The following is a 20451-nucleotide window of genomic DNA, read 5'->3' on the forward strand; positions in this document are numbered from 1 at the left end:
AATTTTAAATGATATAATCTTATAAAGGTAAACAATACTCCAATAGAAATTTAAATATGAATATATAAAGTTTAATACTTCATATAGGCAATAATAGATAACATGATATAATGGAAACATATACACACTCATTATTGAATAATACTCATTATTTTATAACATTGGGGAATAAAGCCTATTTAACTTAAGTTTATCATTTTAAATGCCAGTAACTTAAAATTTTTCATAATTTTGAGTGCAGACTTCTCAAACAGAGTATATGGAACATGGCTTAAGGTCTTCACACTGACTCAGTATTACTATTGCTACTGTCAACACCAGTTATGGAATATGGCTATTCATTCCACAGGGATCCCTTTAAGACGTGAATGAGGCATGTGTCAGTATATTTGCCTTGAAACAAAATGGCCACAGATCTTTTTTTTAAATGCATTCTAGGAATGGCTTAAAAAATACATTTTCTGCCATCAGGTTATTTCTTGTTCCTACAGTACAGATAGCAGAGTCCCCCCACTAAAAAATAAATGCGGTTCTTTTTAATGGGCTTTGAATAGGGGCACTAAATACATAAGTCTCTGAACATAAGTAGAAAGTAAAAGTGTAAAGTGTAAAGTAAAGGAATAAAATGCGTGTGGGAGGTGAAGGCCTGGAGAGGCCCAGAAGCAGAAATGAGCTCATCTGGGTCCCAGCAGCGAGAGTGCCCCCAACAGCAGCCCTCACAGCGGGCCCTCCGGCATCCAGTGAGCGTTGGATGGGGCCCCTCCCAGGCTTCCTCCGCTCTGACATTCTACTGTTCAGTGTTTGGTGCATGGACTCAGACACTTACTTTGGAGCTTGATATTCTGGTTAGCTTTCCCCCCTTTATGGTTCTAGTTTGTTAACTCAGAGGTGAAACAGCTAGAGTGGGGGCTTAAGGGAATGCTTCCTCCAACCCAACTGCCCAGGGGAGCGCTGTGACTAGCAAAGCCCATGGTGTCTGCAACTTCCCATTTCAGATTATCTTCTAGTCAGAAGCATTACCTTCCAAGTGAGCGACACCACAGCCAACTGACCTCGAGTTCTGTGTTGTGACAGTTCGTGTCATACTCTAGGAGGCTCCACAGGACGCAAACGCAAATATACCAGCATATAAACGTCAAAAAATACCTTAGCAAATTACCTCATAAGGTGTTTGTAATTAAGAACAGCATAGTATCTGATAATGTAATTTAAAAGGACCTAATACAATGAATTTATTAAAAATTAACAGAAGTTGGTTTCTTACATGCAGGCTATACTGCGAGTGTTTTCTTTAGATTGATTAGTACTTTTCCTTACCTTTGTTCAATTGCACTGGCATGCTTTCCGATTTCATCAGCCTCTGCTGCTGCTGCTGCTGCTGCTGCTGCTGCTGCTGCTGCAAATGATGCCGGGGGATCTCTGCCAGGGTCCTGGGGGAACCCACAGCAGTGGAGGAACTGCCACCACTGCCTCCAGAACCAGGGCCACTGGTACTGCCTGGGGCTGTTGCAGGAGAAATCAACTTCCTTCCAAAATTAATCAGGCTATTGGAGACCTTATTTATATTTAGAGGAGCACCTCTGGCATTGGTCCTACAAAAAAAAAAAAAAAAAAGAAAAAAAAAAGTAGAGAGGTTATTTAAATTAGAGGACAACTATATTTCATGCTATTTCACATACTCCATTGGTATAAAAACATACCTTACATACTTCAAAAATGGCCATTTAATTTACTAGATCAGCCACATCAAGTGAGAGGTAAAAACTTAAAAACTTCTAGTCTAGTAGGGAAGAAACATATTAAATAATTACGTAAATAACTGTATGATTAAACCTATGATGAGGGCTATAAAAAAGAGACACAGGGCTGGACAAGTCTTGGGCTACCCACAGAAGGGGCACATTGAAATGAGGCTGGTAGTGGGTGTCCCACTAGCCCTCACATGTGGGTGGTAGGCCACATTTAACCTAATTTTGAAAAACAAATGCGTTGGAGGGTCAAGAAGTAAGTTCACAGAAATTAGGTCAAGTTCATAGAAATTACAACAGGTGCCCAGTTCATGAGAATTGCAATTCACCCTCAACACACCCACCCCGCTATCCTGCTACCCACTCAGCGTTCCATGATTCCCTCCCTCACTTCTCTGCTTTTCTTGATAGCACTCTGCATCATCTGACATACTATATATTTTACTTATTTGGTTATTATTTGTCCCCTTCCTCCCATTCCCACTAGAAAAAAGTTTCATGAACACAAGGTTTTCATCTCTTTTGCTATATTGCCATTGTCCAGCACAAATATTTTTTGTAAATATTTGTTAAATGGCAGCTGCGTCTACCTATAGTTTAGGTCTTCTCCCCTGCTGCGGTGGAAGAAGAGTCCTGCTCCCAGCCATGGCCAGCCTCTGCATCCGGGCTCTGGACCCCATCTCCTCTGACCTTTCACGAGCTTTACTCCTGCACCTCCCTCCCCTGCATCATTTCGCCTTCTTTACTGTGTGATTCCATTAGCATACAACCGTGTGTGTGTGTGTGTGTGTGTGTGTGTGTGTGTGTGTGTGTACACTAACCTCCTTTGAACCCTCTCTCCTTTCTAGTTACAATCCCTTTCTCCCCACCCCCACACATAAGTTTTTGGGTTTGTTTTGTTTTGTTTTGTTTTTGTTTTTTTGTTTTGTTTTCCCCCTTAAGAGAGTATCTTAATGTGCTACTACTGCTTCTTCAGTCCCTGACTCACTAAATGTCTGGTTGTGGCCTTGCCATTGCTTTGAAGCCATGCCTCAAGGTCACCAATAACTCCTGCACTGCCAAGCCAAAGGTCCATTCTCATCTTACTCTACTCTCAGCAGCACTTCATCCCATAAGCACTCCCTACACTTCCTCTCCAGGCTTCCAGGGTTGCTAGCACCTGTGCTTTAACTGTCTGGCAGACAGAGGACACCAAGGAAACATTGTTGAATGAATGATTACTTCCCAAATGACTCATGGTCTTGAAGTATTTCAGAGCTAGTGTCTTCTTGAAGTTATGACTATCAATTATTATAGTTGTAGGAGATAGTCCCACTCATGTCAACACCAAAGTTTGTTCTTTTATTGCAAAAACTGGAGGCCCAGTACATAAAATTCATGCATGGGGTGTGTGACCCTCAGACCAGCCTGCACCCTTTCCAATATGGGAGCCCTTGAGGGATGTCAGACTGCCCATTTAGGTGGGATCGGGCTTACACGGGCAGTCTGACATCCCTCTCACAATCCAGGACTGCTGGCTCCTAACCGCTCCTCTGCCTGCCTTCCTGATTGCCCCTAACTGCTTCTGCCTGCCAGCCTAATCACCCCCTAACCACTCCCATGCCAGCCTGATTGATGCCTAACTGCCCTGCTGCCAGCCTGTTTGCCCCTAACTTCCCTCCCCTGCAGACCTGGTCCCTTCCAACTGCTCTCCCCTGCAGGCCTTGGTCCCCCCCAACTTCCCTCCTCTACCGGCCTGGTCACCTCTAACTACCCTCCACCTGTAGGCTTGATCACCCCCAACTACCCTCCCTTGCAGGCCTGGTCCCTCCCAACTGCTCTCCCTGCTGGCCATCTTGTGGTGGCCATCTTGTGTTCACATGGGGGCAGCCATCTTTGACCACATGGGGGCAGCCATCTTGTGTGTTGGAGTGATGGTCAATTTGCATATTACTCTTTTATTAGATAGGATAATTTATAGTAGCTTATTTTCTCCCATTTTGCTCTTTCTTCACTAAAGTGGGAAACTGAAAATCAAGTTTGAGGGATTTGATAACTTGATTTTAGTTAATGACTTTTACTATAATTTCCTTCTCTCAGATCTACCTGGCAGCACTTACCTAGTAACTCTCCCACTCCTGGGCATTACTACATGTAGCTCTAGCCAGACCGATCTATAGTTCTAGCACAACAAGGAAAGGACATGATGCTTTGTCCTCCCATAAACTCTTCCCCAATGGTACTAGCTAATATTATGGGCTAGGTGTTGGAGACTTAAACATTCCTTTGGAGATAGGACAAATTAAATTTAAAACCTGGATTTCAGCTTGATAAAAAACATTTATTCATTTATAACTTCATGAAATGGGGAAAATCATTTTCCAAAGGGTTCTTTTTGGATCACGTTTAATCTTTAAGGAACTTTAAAGATTAATCTTTAATCTTAATCTTTAATCTTTAAAGAATCTTTAAAGTCCTTCCAAAAATTATTGAAAATAATGTTTCCTAACAGAGATAAGGATATATGGTGATTATGCACTATCTACTTCATTCTCAGCTATTTCTTTATGAAGAAGAGCATTTTCAATGTACAGATAGAGAAGGCCCTGAATACAATGTTTATTGAGAAAATGAAAATAACTCACACATTCTGGATTAAGAAGGCATACCTCTGGCACTGTATTCCACTTAACAGCCTACATGCACTGCCATTGCTTGTGAGGTGGTGGAAAAAAGAGCTATCATGATATTGAAGCTCTGTTGCAGTTTAGTTATGCTTCTTTGCAAGTCAAGATTCATAATTCATAGATATGAAGAAGTTATAATGTTATCCTTCCTTATAAACAAAAATGTACCAGTCAAATTCCCACATTGCCAGTTGTAAAATTTATATGCTGATAAAAGTACTAAGCAACTGCTGGAGCATTATCAAGAGAATATGGTTAATGCAACTTCATTACTACTAATAACCACGAAAAACATATAGATCAAGCTCATGCAGAAGAATTTTTCATCTGCATAGTTTTTAAAAGGGAATGAACACTGTTTCCCTTTTTTAAACATTTTTTGTTTTTAACCAATTAATTTCCCCTTCATCCACTATCTTAGAAGAATATTTTCTTTTTAAAACAACTACTGATGGAGACTGCTTATTTTCAGGTATGAACAATCCATCTCTTCTAGGAAAAGCATGCTGTCTCTCCACAGGTTCATTTTCAGATATGACAATTTTTATGCCAAAGTTAGCTAATATAGATCTTAAATGTTAATAGCTGTATTCTTCACAAAAAATGCTAAACAATTTGCAACATTATTGCCTGTGATGTATACTATTAAGTCATGTGTGCTAAATTAATGATGGTTAACACAGTTATTAGAGATCTGAATGACAGTGAGGATAGGGTTGGATTAAAGATGGAGTGTAATGTGTAAAGGTGTTGAAATAAATAGGAAGGTCTTTATAATTAAGATATCAGATATTAAGTTTTATGAGTAACAAATTCTGTGTAATCAGTCTTCCATTACTATTTTCTACTACATACTATTATTAAATAAACTAAAAGCCAAGTGCATGAAATTCATGTACTCAGGGGGGAGGGGGTCCCTCAGCCAGGCCTGTGCCCTCTCACAGTCTGAAGCCCTTGGGGGATGTCCATCAGTCAGACATTCTTTGTCCTGCTGTGGAGGCGGGAGAGACTCCTGCCACCACCACTGTGCTCACCAGCCATGAGCCTGGCTCAGGGCTTCTGGCTGAGCAGCGCTCCCCTGTGTGAGTGCACTGACCACCTGGGGGCAGCTCCTGCATTGAGCATCTGCCCCCCTGATGGTCACACATGTCATAGCAACTGGTGGTTATGCCATTCGGTCGATTTGCATATTAGCCTTTTATTATATAGGACTAGATGCACAAAATTCATGCAAAAGTAGGCCTTCCTTCCCCTGGCTGCAGGCACCAGCTTCCCTTTGGCACCTGGGACCTGGGCTTCCCTCTGGCTGCCTGCAGGCACCCAGAATCGAGTTTCCCTCACAGCCCTGGCTTTGTCTGGAAGGTCGTCCAGTCTAATTAGCATATTGTGCTTTTATTAATTATAGATAGTACTATCTAGGAGAGATTATTTTGAAATTGTGCCAACCACTTACTTTTGGCATAACTCCATTTAGCAATTTAAATCAGTAGCAAAAGAGTATTTTTTTTTTCTTAGAAAATCCATGAATTCTCCAAAACACCTGTATCAGAGCCCAATCTGGCTTCACTATTGGGTTCAGAGGCCCCTTTGGTTCAGTTTTAGAAACTCTAAAGAAAACTGAAACTCTTGCAGCCTCTCAATGCCCTTTAACGACTCAGTCTCCTAGTCTAGCTTTGTAACCCATATTCTAGTGAAGAGCTTTCAGTTCCTTTCCTTTTCTTTCTTTCTTTCTTTCTTTCTTTCTTTCTTTCTTTCTTTCTTTCTTTCTTTCTTTCTTTCTTTCTTTCTTCCTTCCTTCCTTCCTTCCTTCCTTCCTTCCTTCCTTCCTTCCTTCCTTCCTTCCTTCCTTCCTTCCTTCCTTCCTTTCCTTTCCTTTCCTTTCCTTTCCTTTCCTTTCCTTTCCTTTCCTTTCCTTTCCTTTCCTTTCCTTTCCTTTCCTTTCCTTTCCTTTCCTTTCCTTTCCTTTCCTTTCCTTTCCTTTCCTTTCCTTTCCTTTCCTTTCTTTTTTTTTTTTTTTTACTAATCCTCATATGAGGATATTTCCCTCCACCCACCACTGCCACTGATTTTTAGAGAGGGTGGAAGGGAGGAGAAGAGATACGCAGAGAGAAACATCTATGAGAGAGAGAGAGACAACAATTGGTTGCCTCATATACACACCCTCCGGATCGAGCCTGAGGTATGTGCCCTTGACTGGAATTGAACTCAGACCCTTTAGTCTGTGGGCCAATGCTCTAGCCACTTAGCAAACCAGCTAGGGCTCCAACACCTTAATAGTCAGAGTCTTCAACTTCCAAACATTCCTAAAGCTTAAAAAAAAACACACATTATCACCTCTGTAAAAATTCTCCACAACCTTTCCTCTCTTGATATTCAAATCTTTATAACACCATAATTTATTTCCTTTCTATCTATAGATTTATTTTTTAGGATTGATATTAAGTATCTAATATTTCTTTATTTCACTCTTTTTACAAAAAAAATTTGTTAGATACTTGTTATATTTTTGTCAATTCTCAATTTATTGTTAATAATTTCTCTATATATTCTAATTTATATTTTTCTCCTTCTTTTTTTCTTTTGATCCCAAAGGTTGAATGCTAGACACCAAACCGCAGATCCAGGAAGCTCGGAAAACACCAGGCAGGATAAACATAAAAATTACTATACTTAGTCATATCTTTTTTTTTTTTTTTTAATCCTCAACCAAGGATATTTTTTTATTGATTTTTAGAAAGAGTGAAAAGGAGAGGGAGGGAGGGGGGGAGGGAGGGAAGGAGGAAGGAAGAGAGAGAGAGAGAGAGAGAGAGAGAGAGAGAGAGAGAGAGAGAGAGAGAGAGAGAGATATGCAAGAGAAACACACTAATTGGTTGTCTCTTGCACCCACCCCAATCAGGGCCGGTAACCTGCAACCGAGGTACGTGCCCTTGACTGGAATTGAACCTGGGACCCTTCAGTCCACAGCTGATACTCTATCCACTGAGCCAAAATGACTAGAGCATACAATTTTTACAGAAAGTCACAGATAAAGAAAAAAAGTCCTGAAAGAAGATAGAGGGAAAAAACAAACACCTTGCCAATAGACGAGTAAAAGATAACAATCACAACCAACTTTTCAGTAAACCAAGCCAGTGAGAAGAGAATGGAGTGAATTAAGTGTTGAGAGGGGGAAAAAAAACCAAACCCACCAGCTGAATTCTATACCCTATGACATTATCCTTCAAAAGAAAATATATTGATAGTATCAACATATAGTAAATACATATTATCCTTTAATAGTAAATATAAATGTGACCAAAGTGCCTACATTGCAGGAGATAATTGTACAAATATCATAGATAGATCTTGGTGAGGTTAATTTCTGTTAGGACTGAATTTTGTGTTTATATAAATGAAGGGAAATAGAGGAGAGATATGAAAATTATGCTGGAAAAAGAGTGGCTACAAAAGCTGGGAGCAAGTATAACCTGCTGTGCCCAATGACTTCTTACTATCACTCCCTTTACACTGTTGAGAAGATAGGACCAAATCGGCAGCCTCTAGGCCTCGCAGGACTGCTGACTCACCCTTCTTCAGATGTAGGGGCCTGTTTGCCCTGCCTTTCTATTTCCACTCTCAGTTTCTATTCTGTTCCTCTTGCTCCTCCTCCCTTTTCTGTGTTTATCTTTCTTCTGAGACCTTTCTTTTCTATTTTTCCCCATTTCCTTTGTATCATAAGTCTCCTTTTCTTTTTATCATTTTCTCACTTCAATCTATCTATACTTTATTTCATCATAAAAACAGTTAACTCATTTAAAAATGATTTTCCCAAGTACAAAGGTAGTGTACAAAGGTAGTTGGAAAAGTAAATATATACATATAATAGAAATATGTGACCTTGGCTTTTGGATAAAATTTCTCTTTGCATTCCTGTATTTTTCTAGTCTATCATTATTGGACTACCCTGAATTGATGCTGGTTCATATTTATTTCTTTTATGCTTATAGACATCAGTCTTTCACTTAGAAATTTAAAACAGTTGTCAGAGTTGCAACATAATATTTTTCAAGATGATTCTAACATCTGAGCTAACATTCATGATGTATTTCTATTTACAAATTCCCTAAGTTGAAGGCTTCAAATAATATAAAATGAATTTTCCAACTGCCTTTAGTTCTTTAAAGTTGAGTGTATCAAATTTGCTTCAATGAAAAACATTTATATCTAATCCTAATCTGTTTGCCATATTGTGAGGTTTCTGTCACCTCAGACAATAAACTCACACCATATCTCAAGGACTTCTAGATTTTATAGGATTTTATTAAAACAAAATAATGACAATCAGCTTGCTGTTCCTTATTCCTTAGGAGTTTGACTTTCAAGTGAAATAGACTAGGATTATTTTTCATGTGGCAAATAAATTTTTGTCGATGTGATGTGAAGCAAAAGCAGTCATGCTTGTTAGGGATAAAAAGATAGGCCCTGACGAGTGGGCGGATATAAGCTAGTCTGTGGGGTTTACCTAACTGCATCTGAACACAATTTATTACACTAGTTACTAATATAACAAATGATAATGATGCATTAATCATGGTATATAAAATCATTGAATAAACTCTCCAAGACATATCTATAGAAATAAATATTGAGGTTTCTAGTTCTAGACTGGTAGTTTTCAACTAATTTATTTTCTGACCCAATGTATCTAAGCTTTTACTCTCTCTGATCAGTAACTGTGGTTCATCATAGCAGAGTGTTTAGGGGGTTAGGGATTCTCTAACCTAGGGGAGCACATCAGAATGGAAGAGGATATCATTCAGAGATGTCCACCTGTTGGGTAGTTTTGCCCTCTTCACCTCTCTTCGTTCACTTTGAGAATCATTATACAGGGTATCCCCCAAAATGTATACTATATACTTTTTTTCTGATAGCTCCATTGATTTTTCTTTTCAGATTTAACCCATTGGAATTAATAATTATTCAAACTGTATATACATTTTTGGGAATACCCTGTATATCTTAACAGTTAGTTGGAGAGGACAACCAACCTGTACAAGAATGTTCATAGCAGCCTTTTTTATAATATCCCAAATCTGGAAATAACTGAATATCTACCAGCAAGAGACTAGATAAACAACTTTTGGTATATTCATATAATGAAATGCAACTCTACAATCTAAAGAAAGGAACTAGTGATATAAACAACAATATGGATGAACTATAAAAACATTACGTTGAGCAAAAAAAAAAAAAAAAAAAAAAAAGCTAAGACATGAAAGGCATATTGTATGGCTTCATTTTTTGTGAAGCTCAAGAAAAGGCAAAACTAATACATGGTAATAGAAATCAGAAAGTGGTTGCCTCAGGATGGGGGGATGGAATCTACTGTAAAGGAACACAAAAGAACTCTTGGCTGAAAGAAACATTCACCCCTGATATATTGTTTGGTTGTGGTTCCATGGGTATACACAACTGTCAAAACCAATCGGACTGAACACTTAGGATCTATGTATTGTATACAAATTATATATTTATAAGAAAGGGAAAGATCTCTTTACTCTGGACTGGATAGGAGATAGTGTTACCAACTCTCTTTAATAAAACAGAGAGAGCACTTCAGCCATAGATATGTTTATAGTACAAACTCTTAGTTATTTGATAAAAATATTACAAAATTACATTTATATAAAAAAGCAGTGTTCTTTGAAATTCTGGTTAGCTAATTAACTACTAATAATTAATATTAATACTGGTAACTACTAATACTGATAACCATGAACTTCCTGGCTTCATGGCTTTGGGAATATTATTAGCATATTACTTCTTTACCATATTTTAGAAATACAATATTCCTGAAAAAAAGGGCAGTCATTATATAAGTAAATATAATAGAACTTAATTTAAAAAATCTTGTTGACCATATAAAATGGTCAGACCATATAAAATGGAAATTGTCCAAGAAAATTTTAGAATGCCTTTTAGATTTTCAAAACTATATTTATACAGTCATTCAACTAAGTATTTACTGAATACTATAAACAATGCCAGGTATTGTGCTAGGCCCAGACTCTGACATTAATATAAGTTATTCTACATGTGAAGCTAAAATGTGTTGATTCATTTCATGAGTGGCTTTGTTCTGTGTGCTAGGAACTGAGGAAATACCAATGAAGCAGTGTGGTTCCTGCTCTCACAGAGCTCATATTTTAGAATGAGATAGTAATTGTTGGAAGAGTCCTTGTGTTTCTGGGATCCTGCACTTTCTCCAGACATTCTCCTTAGGCCAGGCCCTGAGAAGAGAACTCCGAAGCTGAGCAGATGGAGAAGTACTAGTAGCCAGCAGGAGTTCAGGGCTGGATGCCACCAGTCCTGAGTCACGTGGAGCCCAGCTGAGGAATGTGAGGTACATCTCCAGGGCCCAGGGAACACTCCTTGTTAGAATCTTCCTTCCCTGGAGCCTCGCTTCCCCTCAGATCCCATGCAGAGGTCAACAAGGAAAACACCAGCTGTCGTGGAGCCGGTTAAAAGGCACCACTAGAGAAAGTGGCACATGCTCTTGAGGCACTGCCAATAGCTCAGGTGCCATTCCTTCATCACCTCTGCCGAGCAGAAAGAATTACGTATTTTGACCAATTGTGTTTTGTCATTTTCAAAACAGAAAATCCATGAATGTTCTGGAATAAGGAAGGTATGGGATTCTAATCTTAATTTGAGATTGCAGTATTTAAAAGCTATCAAATTCTGTTCTATAACTAATATTTAATTGGGCATTTTAGTAGTCACAGACTCCTAAATAAATTACATGAGTCTTTCTGAAAGACTGGTCACAAGTTGAATGCACTTACTTTTTTATAGCAGCACTTCCCGGTTATTTAAGGACAAAATTGGAACAAGACTTGAGTATTAAATTGTGATTCTAAGATCTAAAGTTGAATGAATAGGAAAATGCCAATTCCAATTTTTAAAAGAAATTTTCAAATAAGTAAAATCAGAGCACAGCGAATATTACCCACATATGTAATGGAGAATCTACCAGTAAAATACCTATGCACTTGCTTTCAAAGACGTAATTACATCAGTCCATGGTAAAGCAGAGAAATCAAGCTTGTTGATTTCTAGGGATATTCTTATCCATGAAACCGCATGTCATCTTTGCCTCCTCCTCCCTTATTTGGATAAACAACAGCAATAGAAATCCAATAGCCATAGTCGGAGTAGGTATTAGCTCCCTATTTTCCAGGTGTCTTCCTTCTCTCTCTTGTCTACTCTCTATTTACAGATCACTGTGGGCGGTACCCCATGAGTATATATTTCTCCTCTAGACCATCCCCACTCCCATCTTGCTACTCAGTGACAACCCCCCACTACTTTTTAAGAGACTCTAAACAACTAAGAAAGTAGTTGCAAGGTTAATTATGGTTAAAGGGCCTCTGATAAACTTCCAGGGAATAAAGGCTACATATAGAATTGAAAGATTTCTTGGGCAAGATTATCAAGTAGGTCTCAATTTACACTCTCTCAAGTGGTGACTAAGGATATCCCTGCATATTCATCAATGTTAACTTGCTAATACGTTCATTCATTCATTCATTCACTCCACTTTATTGAGTAAGCTTGACATCTGCAAAACCATCACCACAATCTATACCACAAACATATCAGTTAAACCCAGAAATTCTTCCCACCCTCTTTATTTCATCTTTAAAATTTTATTTTATTTTTTTTGTGTGTGATAACACTTAAAATAAGATCCATCCTCTCAGGGAATTTTAGGTATATAATATGGTATTATTAAATATTTCTGCACAGTAGGTCTCTAGGACTTAATCATCTCTGGCTTAACTATTTTTAATTTGCTAATTTGAAAGGTGGAAGTGGTACTTTATTAGTATTTTAATTTTCATTTATTTGACTAATTATGAGTTTGGACAGCCTTTTACATGTTTATTTGCTGTTTGTAATTCTATTTTCATTGAGTGCCTACAATATTCTAGAAACTATTTTAGGTACTATAACAGTTAATAAGACAAACAGAGTTTACATTTTAGTGCAAAAAAACAGAATAATAATAATTAAAAAAAAAACCAAAACCCAATACTCTTTTTAAAAGCTAAAAATACCATTTTGTGCTATAAAAATATAAAAACAAGAATAATAAGCAAAGGGACAGAGGAAAGAGGGCCATTATCTTAGATAGAGTAGTCAAAGGGAGGTTATGTGCAGAGATGACATTTGAACAGAGACTGAATGTATGTGCCATGTGGATTCTTAAAGGAGATAGGGTGATGGTAGTGGTGGGGGGCAGGGCGGGAAGAGGAATCCAAACATAGGGAAAAGCAAGCTCAAAGCTCCCAAAGGGGGAGATGTTTGCCTGCTTGAGGAATAGTAAGTGGGCCTGTGTGGCTGCAGGCAATGAGCAACAGGGAAGAGCGGTGGTAGCAAATGGGGTTGGAGAGAAGGTAGGAGGTTGGATCATTAGGGCTTGTCTCACTGAAAATTAGGGGGGAGGCTTTTTCATCAGGAGGAGATGCTCTTGGCAGACAAAAATACATAATCCCTATCTCTGGACTGATAGAAAGCCATATGCACTATACTGCCAAACCGGTCATTAAAAAATTGAACCACTTCCTTACACCTTATACCAAACAGCTGTTGCCCTTAAAACCTCTCCTCAGACGCCACCTTAGGTTCTGCCTTCGCAGTTAACCCAGATTAGGTTCTGATTGGTTGGTTTCTATGCTAGTCAGTGTCAAAAGCTCCGCCTCCTAGGCAGCTTTTGGCTCCTTGCACTTCACGCAGATTTGGTTTTGATTGGTCAGTTTCTATGCCAGTCAGCATCTCTGGGCCTATCAATAGGCCTGATTAGCAGCCCCAGCAGAGGCTAGAGAGAGAGATGAGGCTGCTGGCCAGGCCCGGAGCTAAAGAGAGAGGCAAGTGCTGATCAACAGCTGCCATAAAGGCAATGGATCAGACCCTGCTTCTCTCTCCCCAGGCTTCTCTCTGGCCTGATCTGCAGCCCCCTCAGCAGTCAGTGCTGGGTCCAGGCTCCTGGCACTGACTTCCCATTGGTTGAGCCTCTGGTTGTTGTGGATGTTATGGACCTGGGTTTTTATACATTAGGATATAGTTTGCCAATTACTTCCAATACAAATATTTTCCCAATTTTCTGTTTGCGTTGGACTCAGTTTATTTTATTTGTCACATACTTCCTTAAAACTAATTGTACGTAAAATCCACTAGTCATTCCCTTTGTGGCTTCTATTACTTTTAAGGTTGTATTTTGAGTGCATGTTGACTCATTTGTTATTTACTTTAGTATGTGGTAAGGTTACAAGTTGATACCTTCTTAAAAGACTTATCAGGTTTACCAGCACCTCTCATGAACTCTTCCCTTGCTCACTGGTCTGTGATGTCTTCTTCATATAGTATGCTTTATTTGGTTTAGTTTCAATTTTAAGCTTTGAAATTATAACAGAGATAATGAAACACCTTCCTTCAAATTGTCATAATAATATGCTCTGTATAAGAATCTCAATGTGCTCACAAGGAAATAAATAAAACAAAACCAACATTCTTCAGAAGAAAAATGCAGGGACAAAAAGCTAATAAAAGAAAGATAAAACATGAAGGAAAGAAAAGAAAGGGCACAATCCATTTCCTTTTTGAAAAGAAAAGTACCTGTTGAAAAATGTAAAATGAGAATACATGTATACATACAACAAATATGTTAAGTACCTTCCCAGTTTTAGGCAGTGCCCTAGGTGCCATTAAGTGGTAAGATAGGGGCTTAGATTTCAGTAGGGAAGTTGGGGATCGAGCCCACAACCTGGGCATGTGCCCTGACAGGGAATGGAACTGTGACTTCCTGGTTCATAGGTTGATGTCAACCACTGAGCCACACCAGTGGAGCTATATTGTTCTTTTAAACATAACAAAACTAAATACTGGACATAACATAACAAAAGGGAATACAAGTGACCAGACTATAAGATACTTGAGGACAGAGGCTTTTGACAGGTTTGCTCACTGCATATCTCCAATGCCTACCATAATGAGAGTGTGGAACTCATTAAACATTTGTTAAATAAAAGACACAAAGCCTTTTATTGGCAAAATAAGAGTCAGATGAAATGAGCATTCAGAAAAGGGCTTCAGAGAAGCCTCATGGGCTATAAAACTGGTCTCATAATTACATTGTACGTCAAAATCAAGCATGGGTAATTTAAAAGTAACATTACACTAACACAGGGTTCAAAATACAATGTTAAATTTAGCCACTTCCTTGTAAACTTCTTGTCATCACCTCATGAGTTTATATGTGGCAGGAATTATGTCTTCTTTTCAACTCTCCCAGTAAGAGGAGAACACGCTGTGTGTGTGTCCTACATGGTGTATATTTACGCTGTTGGAGGCCTTCTGAAGAAATGCTAGCACGCAGGCGAAGTGCTCCAGGAAGAAAATGGGGACAACTTGGCAGCATCTATCATTACTAACACTTCAGTCTCCTAGAGTAAACTTTGAAATTATATTCTAATTTGAGATGTTTCTGGTTTGACAAGTTAACCCTTGAGACATCTGAGTACAGTATTATGAAAGAACAAAACTGTTCATCAACCCTTTATGCCAATGTTAATTTCTTTTAAAAGTAGGATTTTAATGTTTTTTAATTCCTACAGTGACCCTTAAAATTTCTATGTATGTAATCACGAATGCACACACAAGATGCATTTATAAGCTTATTGTGTAGTTCCAAAGACAGTTGGGAAAATCAATTTTAATTTTGTTACTGAAATAATTTAAAAATATATTATAGAACTGCCTCTTTTCAATCAACAGCAAGGATCTAGAAAAAGATTATGCAAGTAGGCACACTTTATTTAGGTTTATTAGTGTTAGAAAAATGAAGTTGCCTTATACCGTCAAACTGAAACAAGCACTCTCATATTTAATTTTTCATCTCACCACTGATATCAATGTATATTATTTTCTTATGCCTTTAAAGAAACTCGGATTAAAAACTTGGATCATTTATTTAACAAGATTCATTATATGCATTAACCATTGAGATGCCCCAAACTGGAAAATTATTTTCAGCAAATGTGCAATATTTCCTGATGATCTCTGAGAATACCTTTGTGACTTAAGACTTTAATCAGAGAAAGAGGGCTTACCGGCTTTTATTCATAAGGTCTGCTCCCCGTGCTTTGTAATAATCTAAATTTGGATGGAACTGGTAAGTCACTGGTCTTGGATTTCTCTATAGAAAAAAAAAAAAGAATAAATTAAAATGTATAGAGCTGTTTAAATTGTACATTAGCATATAAAAGGATAAAGTTGTTGTTTTTATATTCTTTCTGGAAAAAATATATACAATAATGAAGTTTAATAATTAGTATACTTGGGTTTTGCTTTTATTGTTGAACTTTTGCCTTAACTGATCTTAGTTCTGACTAAAGACTAAAATTGTTTTAATATATTTTTCTTTTAAAAGCTTTTTTAATTAATATTTTTTTAGAGAGAAGAAGGGGGAGAGAAAGAGAGGTGAAAGAAACATCCACCAGCTGCTTCTCCCATGCGCCCTGACCAGGGATTGAATCCACACCTTTTGGTGTATGGGACAACATTCCAATCAATTTAGCCACACGGACCAAGGCTGATATGTTTTTCTTTACTTGTCTCATAGTTCACATAAATTTATTCCTGTCAGATTTTTTATGATTTTGATCACTTTCAATATGACTTTCCAAAACACAATAAGACAAAACTACAACAAAACTGAAAAATTATATGAAATTTAACATGAACACAATCTATGTTAATGAACCAAGAGATACAAAGTGTCAAGAAAGCTGCGTTTTAGAGGAAGATCTTCATTTTTTGATGCCCAGAATATTAAATTTGCCCACTAGATGGCACACCGAGACTTTCTTCTCCTAAAATGAATAAACTATTTCAAGAATCCAGCAATTCTTTTAAAGTTAGCAATTTCTATGTCATCTATTCTTATATATGAGTTTAATAAGTACCCACGTACTGGAAATATTAGCAGAGTATCATCACAATACAAAGGCAAATTGACCAAAAAGCATACATTTATATAAAAGCAGCAATACACTGTCCTTTCTGATATTTAATATTATTTATAATCACTATAGAAATGTCCCTCAATCATAAATAGGATGTGACTAAATATTTTGCTATTAATTTAATGTGTCTATTATTTAAGTGTATCCAGTTCCTCATAGGCACAAAATTAAAGAAGTTTAATTTTTATTAAAAATTCATCTAATTTATAAAAATGTAACTTGTTAATAAAGTATTACTTAAATAAATACCATCTCTAAAATGTTAAATCACATATTTTTTATTTAAAATTAAAAAAACTTATAAATAAATGTTTTCCAATGTTCACGAGCATATAATTCAAGTTAATACTTAGGATTTTGAACCAGAACATGCCTTGTCCTTTAAGAGATTTATCTAAGCATAGAAAGATTGCATTTTATCTTAATAAAAAATTACCAATATGTTTTGGTATCAATCCTTGGAGACAAAATCCTGAGGCACTGATACTTGCATGTAGGTGGGGGTATGTAATTGCTAAGGTTAAACAGTTTGAAATTCATCAAGCTAACAAGCTGCATCTTAATGGCCATGATGGACCTTTTCTTTTTCTGCTGAAAAGAGAATATTTGCACAGCTCAACCCTTTCATAGCTCCTCCAAGTCAGCCCTAATCATCTAACAAAAACGACAATTCCTTGATTTAGCTCCAGCTCCTACGCCACTGGTTTGGTATTCAGCACACAGTTCTAAAATAATCAAATCTGAATTGCCTTGATGAAGATAACGGATGCTTCCATGGCTACCATACCATTAAATCTAACACTGCAACTTCTCTCTCTCAAGGAATCACATAGGTTTCCTTGCCATAGCTGATGACAACCTGGACCCAACATAATGGGAAAATTAAACAGAGGCTGAAGTTACCGGCAGATTGTTAGTGCATTCGCGACTTATTTCAAAAATTAACTTCCGCAGGACCATCACTCATGACTAGTTTTGTTCTTTATGCTCAGTACCTGGAAATACACTTTGTTTTGACTAATATAAAAGACTTTTCTTCTCTGACTTCCAATAAACCAACAAAGGATTGTGTTACTTTTTGCTAGAAAACAATGAAAGGGGGGACTGCACAGAGCAATTTCTTGAAACATCTTTATAAGAAATGACAAGCAATTCAAGACCGAAGTGCTGATCTATCTAAGCACTTAAAGCCATTATTAGGAATAATGATCTAACTTGAACACATGAGTGAGGCTCAAGTATTGCTTTCACGGAGGCCTATTTAAATTCCTGGGAGAATTACGAGTATCAAAGGAAGAGGCAGTTTAAAGTACCACTATATTGGGACTTAAAAAAAAAGAAATCAAAAGAGGATGTTGAAAAACAGCATCTGAAATGTAAGAAAATAAAATCAGAGGTTCCAGTTACTCAATAGGGTTTACTGTCTGAGATGAGATGATGATGCCGTTACTAAGGCATTGCGAATGCAGACAGATAGATGGTCTAGGCGTGACTGCCCAACAGAAAGACAATTCAGGTCAGAACGCAAACTTCATACTTAAAATTTCCTAGCAACCACATTAAAAAGAGAAAAAAGAAACGAGTGAATTTAAATATAACAATATGTTTTATTTAATTCAGTATATCTAAAATATTGTCATTTTAACATGTGATCATTATAAAAATTATTGAGCCATTTCAGATTTTTTTTTTTGCACAAAGTCTTTGAAATTCATTGTATATTTTATACTTATAGCACATTTCAACTTGAACTCGTCACACTTCAAGAGCTCATTTTACATGTGGTTTGTGGCTTATGATGGACAAGACAGACTAAATGACTGACATGTGTAAACCAATGTGTGACTATCAACATCAATATATGTATAGAGACACAAATAAAAAATGCACAAATAGTTTTGACATTAAGATTCAGTACTGACAGTACTTCAGCATACCTATAGTTCTTCTCTTTTAATTAAATTAGCTTAATCTCTTTTAAATAAGGTCTTAGAAAGTCAGAAAACTTTTTAAAAATATATTTTATTGTCATTTTATTGAGAGGAAGGGAGAAGGATAGAGAGCCAGAAACATTGATGAGAGAGAAACATCGACCAGCTGCCTCCTGCACTCCCCCTGGGATGTGCCCGTAACCAGGATACATGCCCTTGACCGGAATTGAACCCAGGACCCTTCAGTCCCCAGGCCGACGCTCTAGCCACTGAGCCAAACTGGTCAGGGCAGAAAATCAGAAAACTTAGAACAATATCTTCTCACACGGCTCCTATGTACCAAAATACAATGGTTTCCTTAGGGCAGTGGTCGGCAAACTCATTAGTCAACAGAGCCAAATATCAACAGTACAATGATTGAAATTTCTTTGGAAAACTTCTAACTCCACTTCTTCAAAATAGACTCGCCCTGGCCGTGGTATTTTGTGGAAGAGCCATACTCAAGGGGCCAAAGAGCCACAGTTTGCCGACAACAGCCTTAGGGGAATGAGATTAAATAAGCAGAATTCTAACTTTATGCAGCTGAAACTATTACAAAAGTAAAGAGAAATTTGTTTTTCTTATTTTGAAGGATATTTTCCAAAGAGAATTTTATAGAACTACAACTGTTCTGGTTTTTAATTTTTAAAGACCTAGAATTTCCTCTAAAATATAGGAGCCACTAGAATTCTCTGCTCTACTCTGCACTGGAAGTCTGCTGATCAGCTTGCAACCCTCCTCCCCTGGCCCTTTTTACCCTGCTAGTGCAACTCTGTATGTAAGAGCAGACTGCAGAACTTCTCATTGTGCAGAACATGTGATGTCAAGAACTTTAATACTATGCCTTTGCCTGAATTGGAACAATCCATATTTAATTAAAACCCATTTTCACACAGTCATGATTTCAACTATTATAAGCTTTTCCAAACCAATGTACATTTAAAAAATCCTTTTGTTTCAGTGAATTTTTCTTTGATAGGAAGATGGCAAAATGGTAATCCTATCTTAGGCCTGTGCACAGAGGAATACCAATTATGCCTCATGATCTGGGAAGTCTTCATGTAACCATACATGAAGAATGAAATTACAAACCCAGTCTACCTTGGCTTACCATGCCTTTCCTACAAGATGGACTGGAAATGAATCTACAAGATTGCAGCTGGTTAACTTCCCAAGTACCATTCCATTCTTCTCTGTTAACAAGCTGGTGGAAGAACTCTCCTTGAAGCTGTGTATTCAGCATTTTATTTTAATGTAATATAATAAGAATGCTGAAATTTCCACTCATGGCATAGACAGGCTGCATTTTTAGGAAGCATCTTAAAGCTTTGTGGACAAAATGACTTATAGAGAGTGCTGGAAACAAGTGTCCTAGAGGGAACTATATGGAAAAACAAAACAAAGCTCATGCTGTACTTCTGAATTTCTAAAACACTTTTGTTAATTTGGCAGGATCACAAAATCAATTTACAAGTAGTACTGAAATGACAGCATTCAATGTAAGGGATAAACCTAATTGACAACTATCTAGTCTCGCTGATACAGTTAATGTTCTTCACTTCTAGTCTATAGTATGATAGTAAGCTTGCACCTTACTGTCATTTCAGGTAAAACACACACTCTGTTCCTTGTTGGGTGTGACTTTTGATGGTGGATAACTCCTCTCTGCTATACTCTGCGCTGGAAGTCTGTAGAGAGCACATAATCCCCTCCCCTTGCAAATCTCCTCCCTGTCTCCTCTGGTTCTATTTCAGTATTTTAAGCTCAAACTCAGTTTGTTGTAGTAGCACACAAATATTTAAATGCTAACCCACACTAACTACACGATTCTACTAGTACAATTAACTACAAGATGGAGCATGCAATTTTCCTTGCTCTAAGCCTGGTGAAATCAAACACATGCAACAAAGGGCATTACAAACAATACTTTCCAGATTGATCCCCTAACTCCTCTCCCTCCCTTGTAGATGACTGCCTCCTTTTGAATCGTCATATGGAACCC

The 20451-nt window shown here is 37.6% G+C and overlaps 1 protein-coding gene across 3 annotated transcripts in view; it reads right to left on the reverse strand.

Annotated features, from left to right (window-relative positions):
* The window catches only part of TBC1D5 (TBC1 domain family member 5), a 375466-nt gene that overhangs the window by 55016 nt on the left and 299999 nt on the right, over positions 1-20451 (reverse strand). For all 3 annotated transcript variants that reach the window (XM_084903302.1, XM_084903300.1, XM_084903301.1), the window contains exons 17-18: positions 15565-15650; positions 1318-1592 (exon numbers count right to left, since the gene is read on the reverse strand). In XM_084903302.1, the coding sequence (XP_084759428.1) occupies positions 1318-1592; positions 15565-15650 (361 nt within the window). The remainder of the gene's footprint in view (positions 1-1317; positions 1593-15564; positions 15651-20451) is intronic.

The sequence above is a fragment of the Pipistrellus hanaki genome (assembly GCF_964339955.1).
Source record: "Pipistrellus hanaki genome assembly, chromosome: 13".
In the NCBI taxonomy this organism is placed as follows: domain Eukaryota; kingdom Metazoa; phylum Chordata; class Mammalia; order Chiroptera; family Vespertilionidae; genus Pipistrellus; species Pipistrellus hanaki.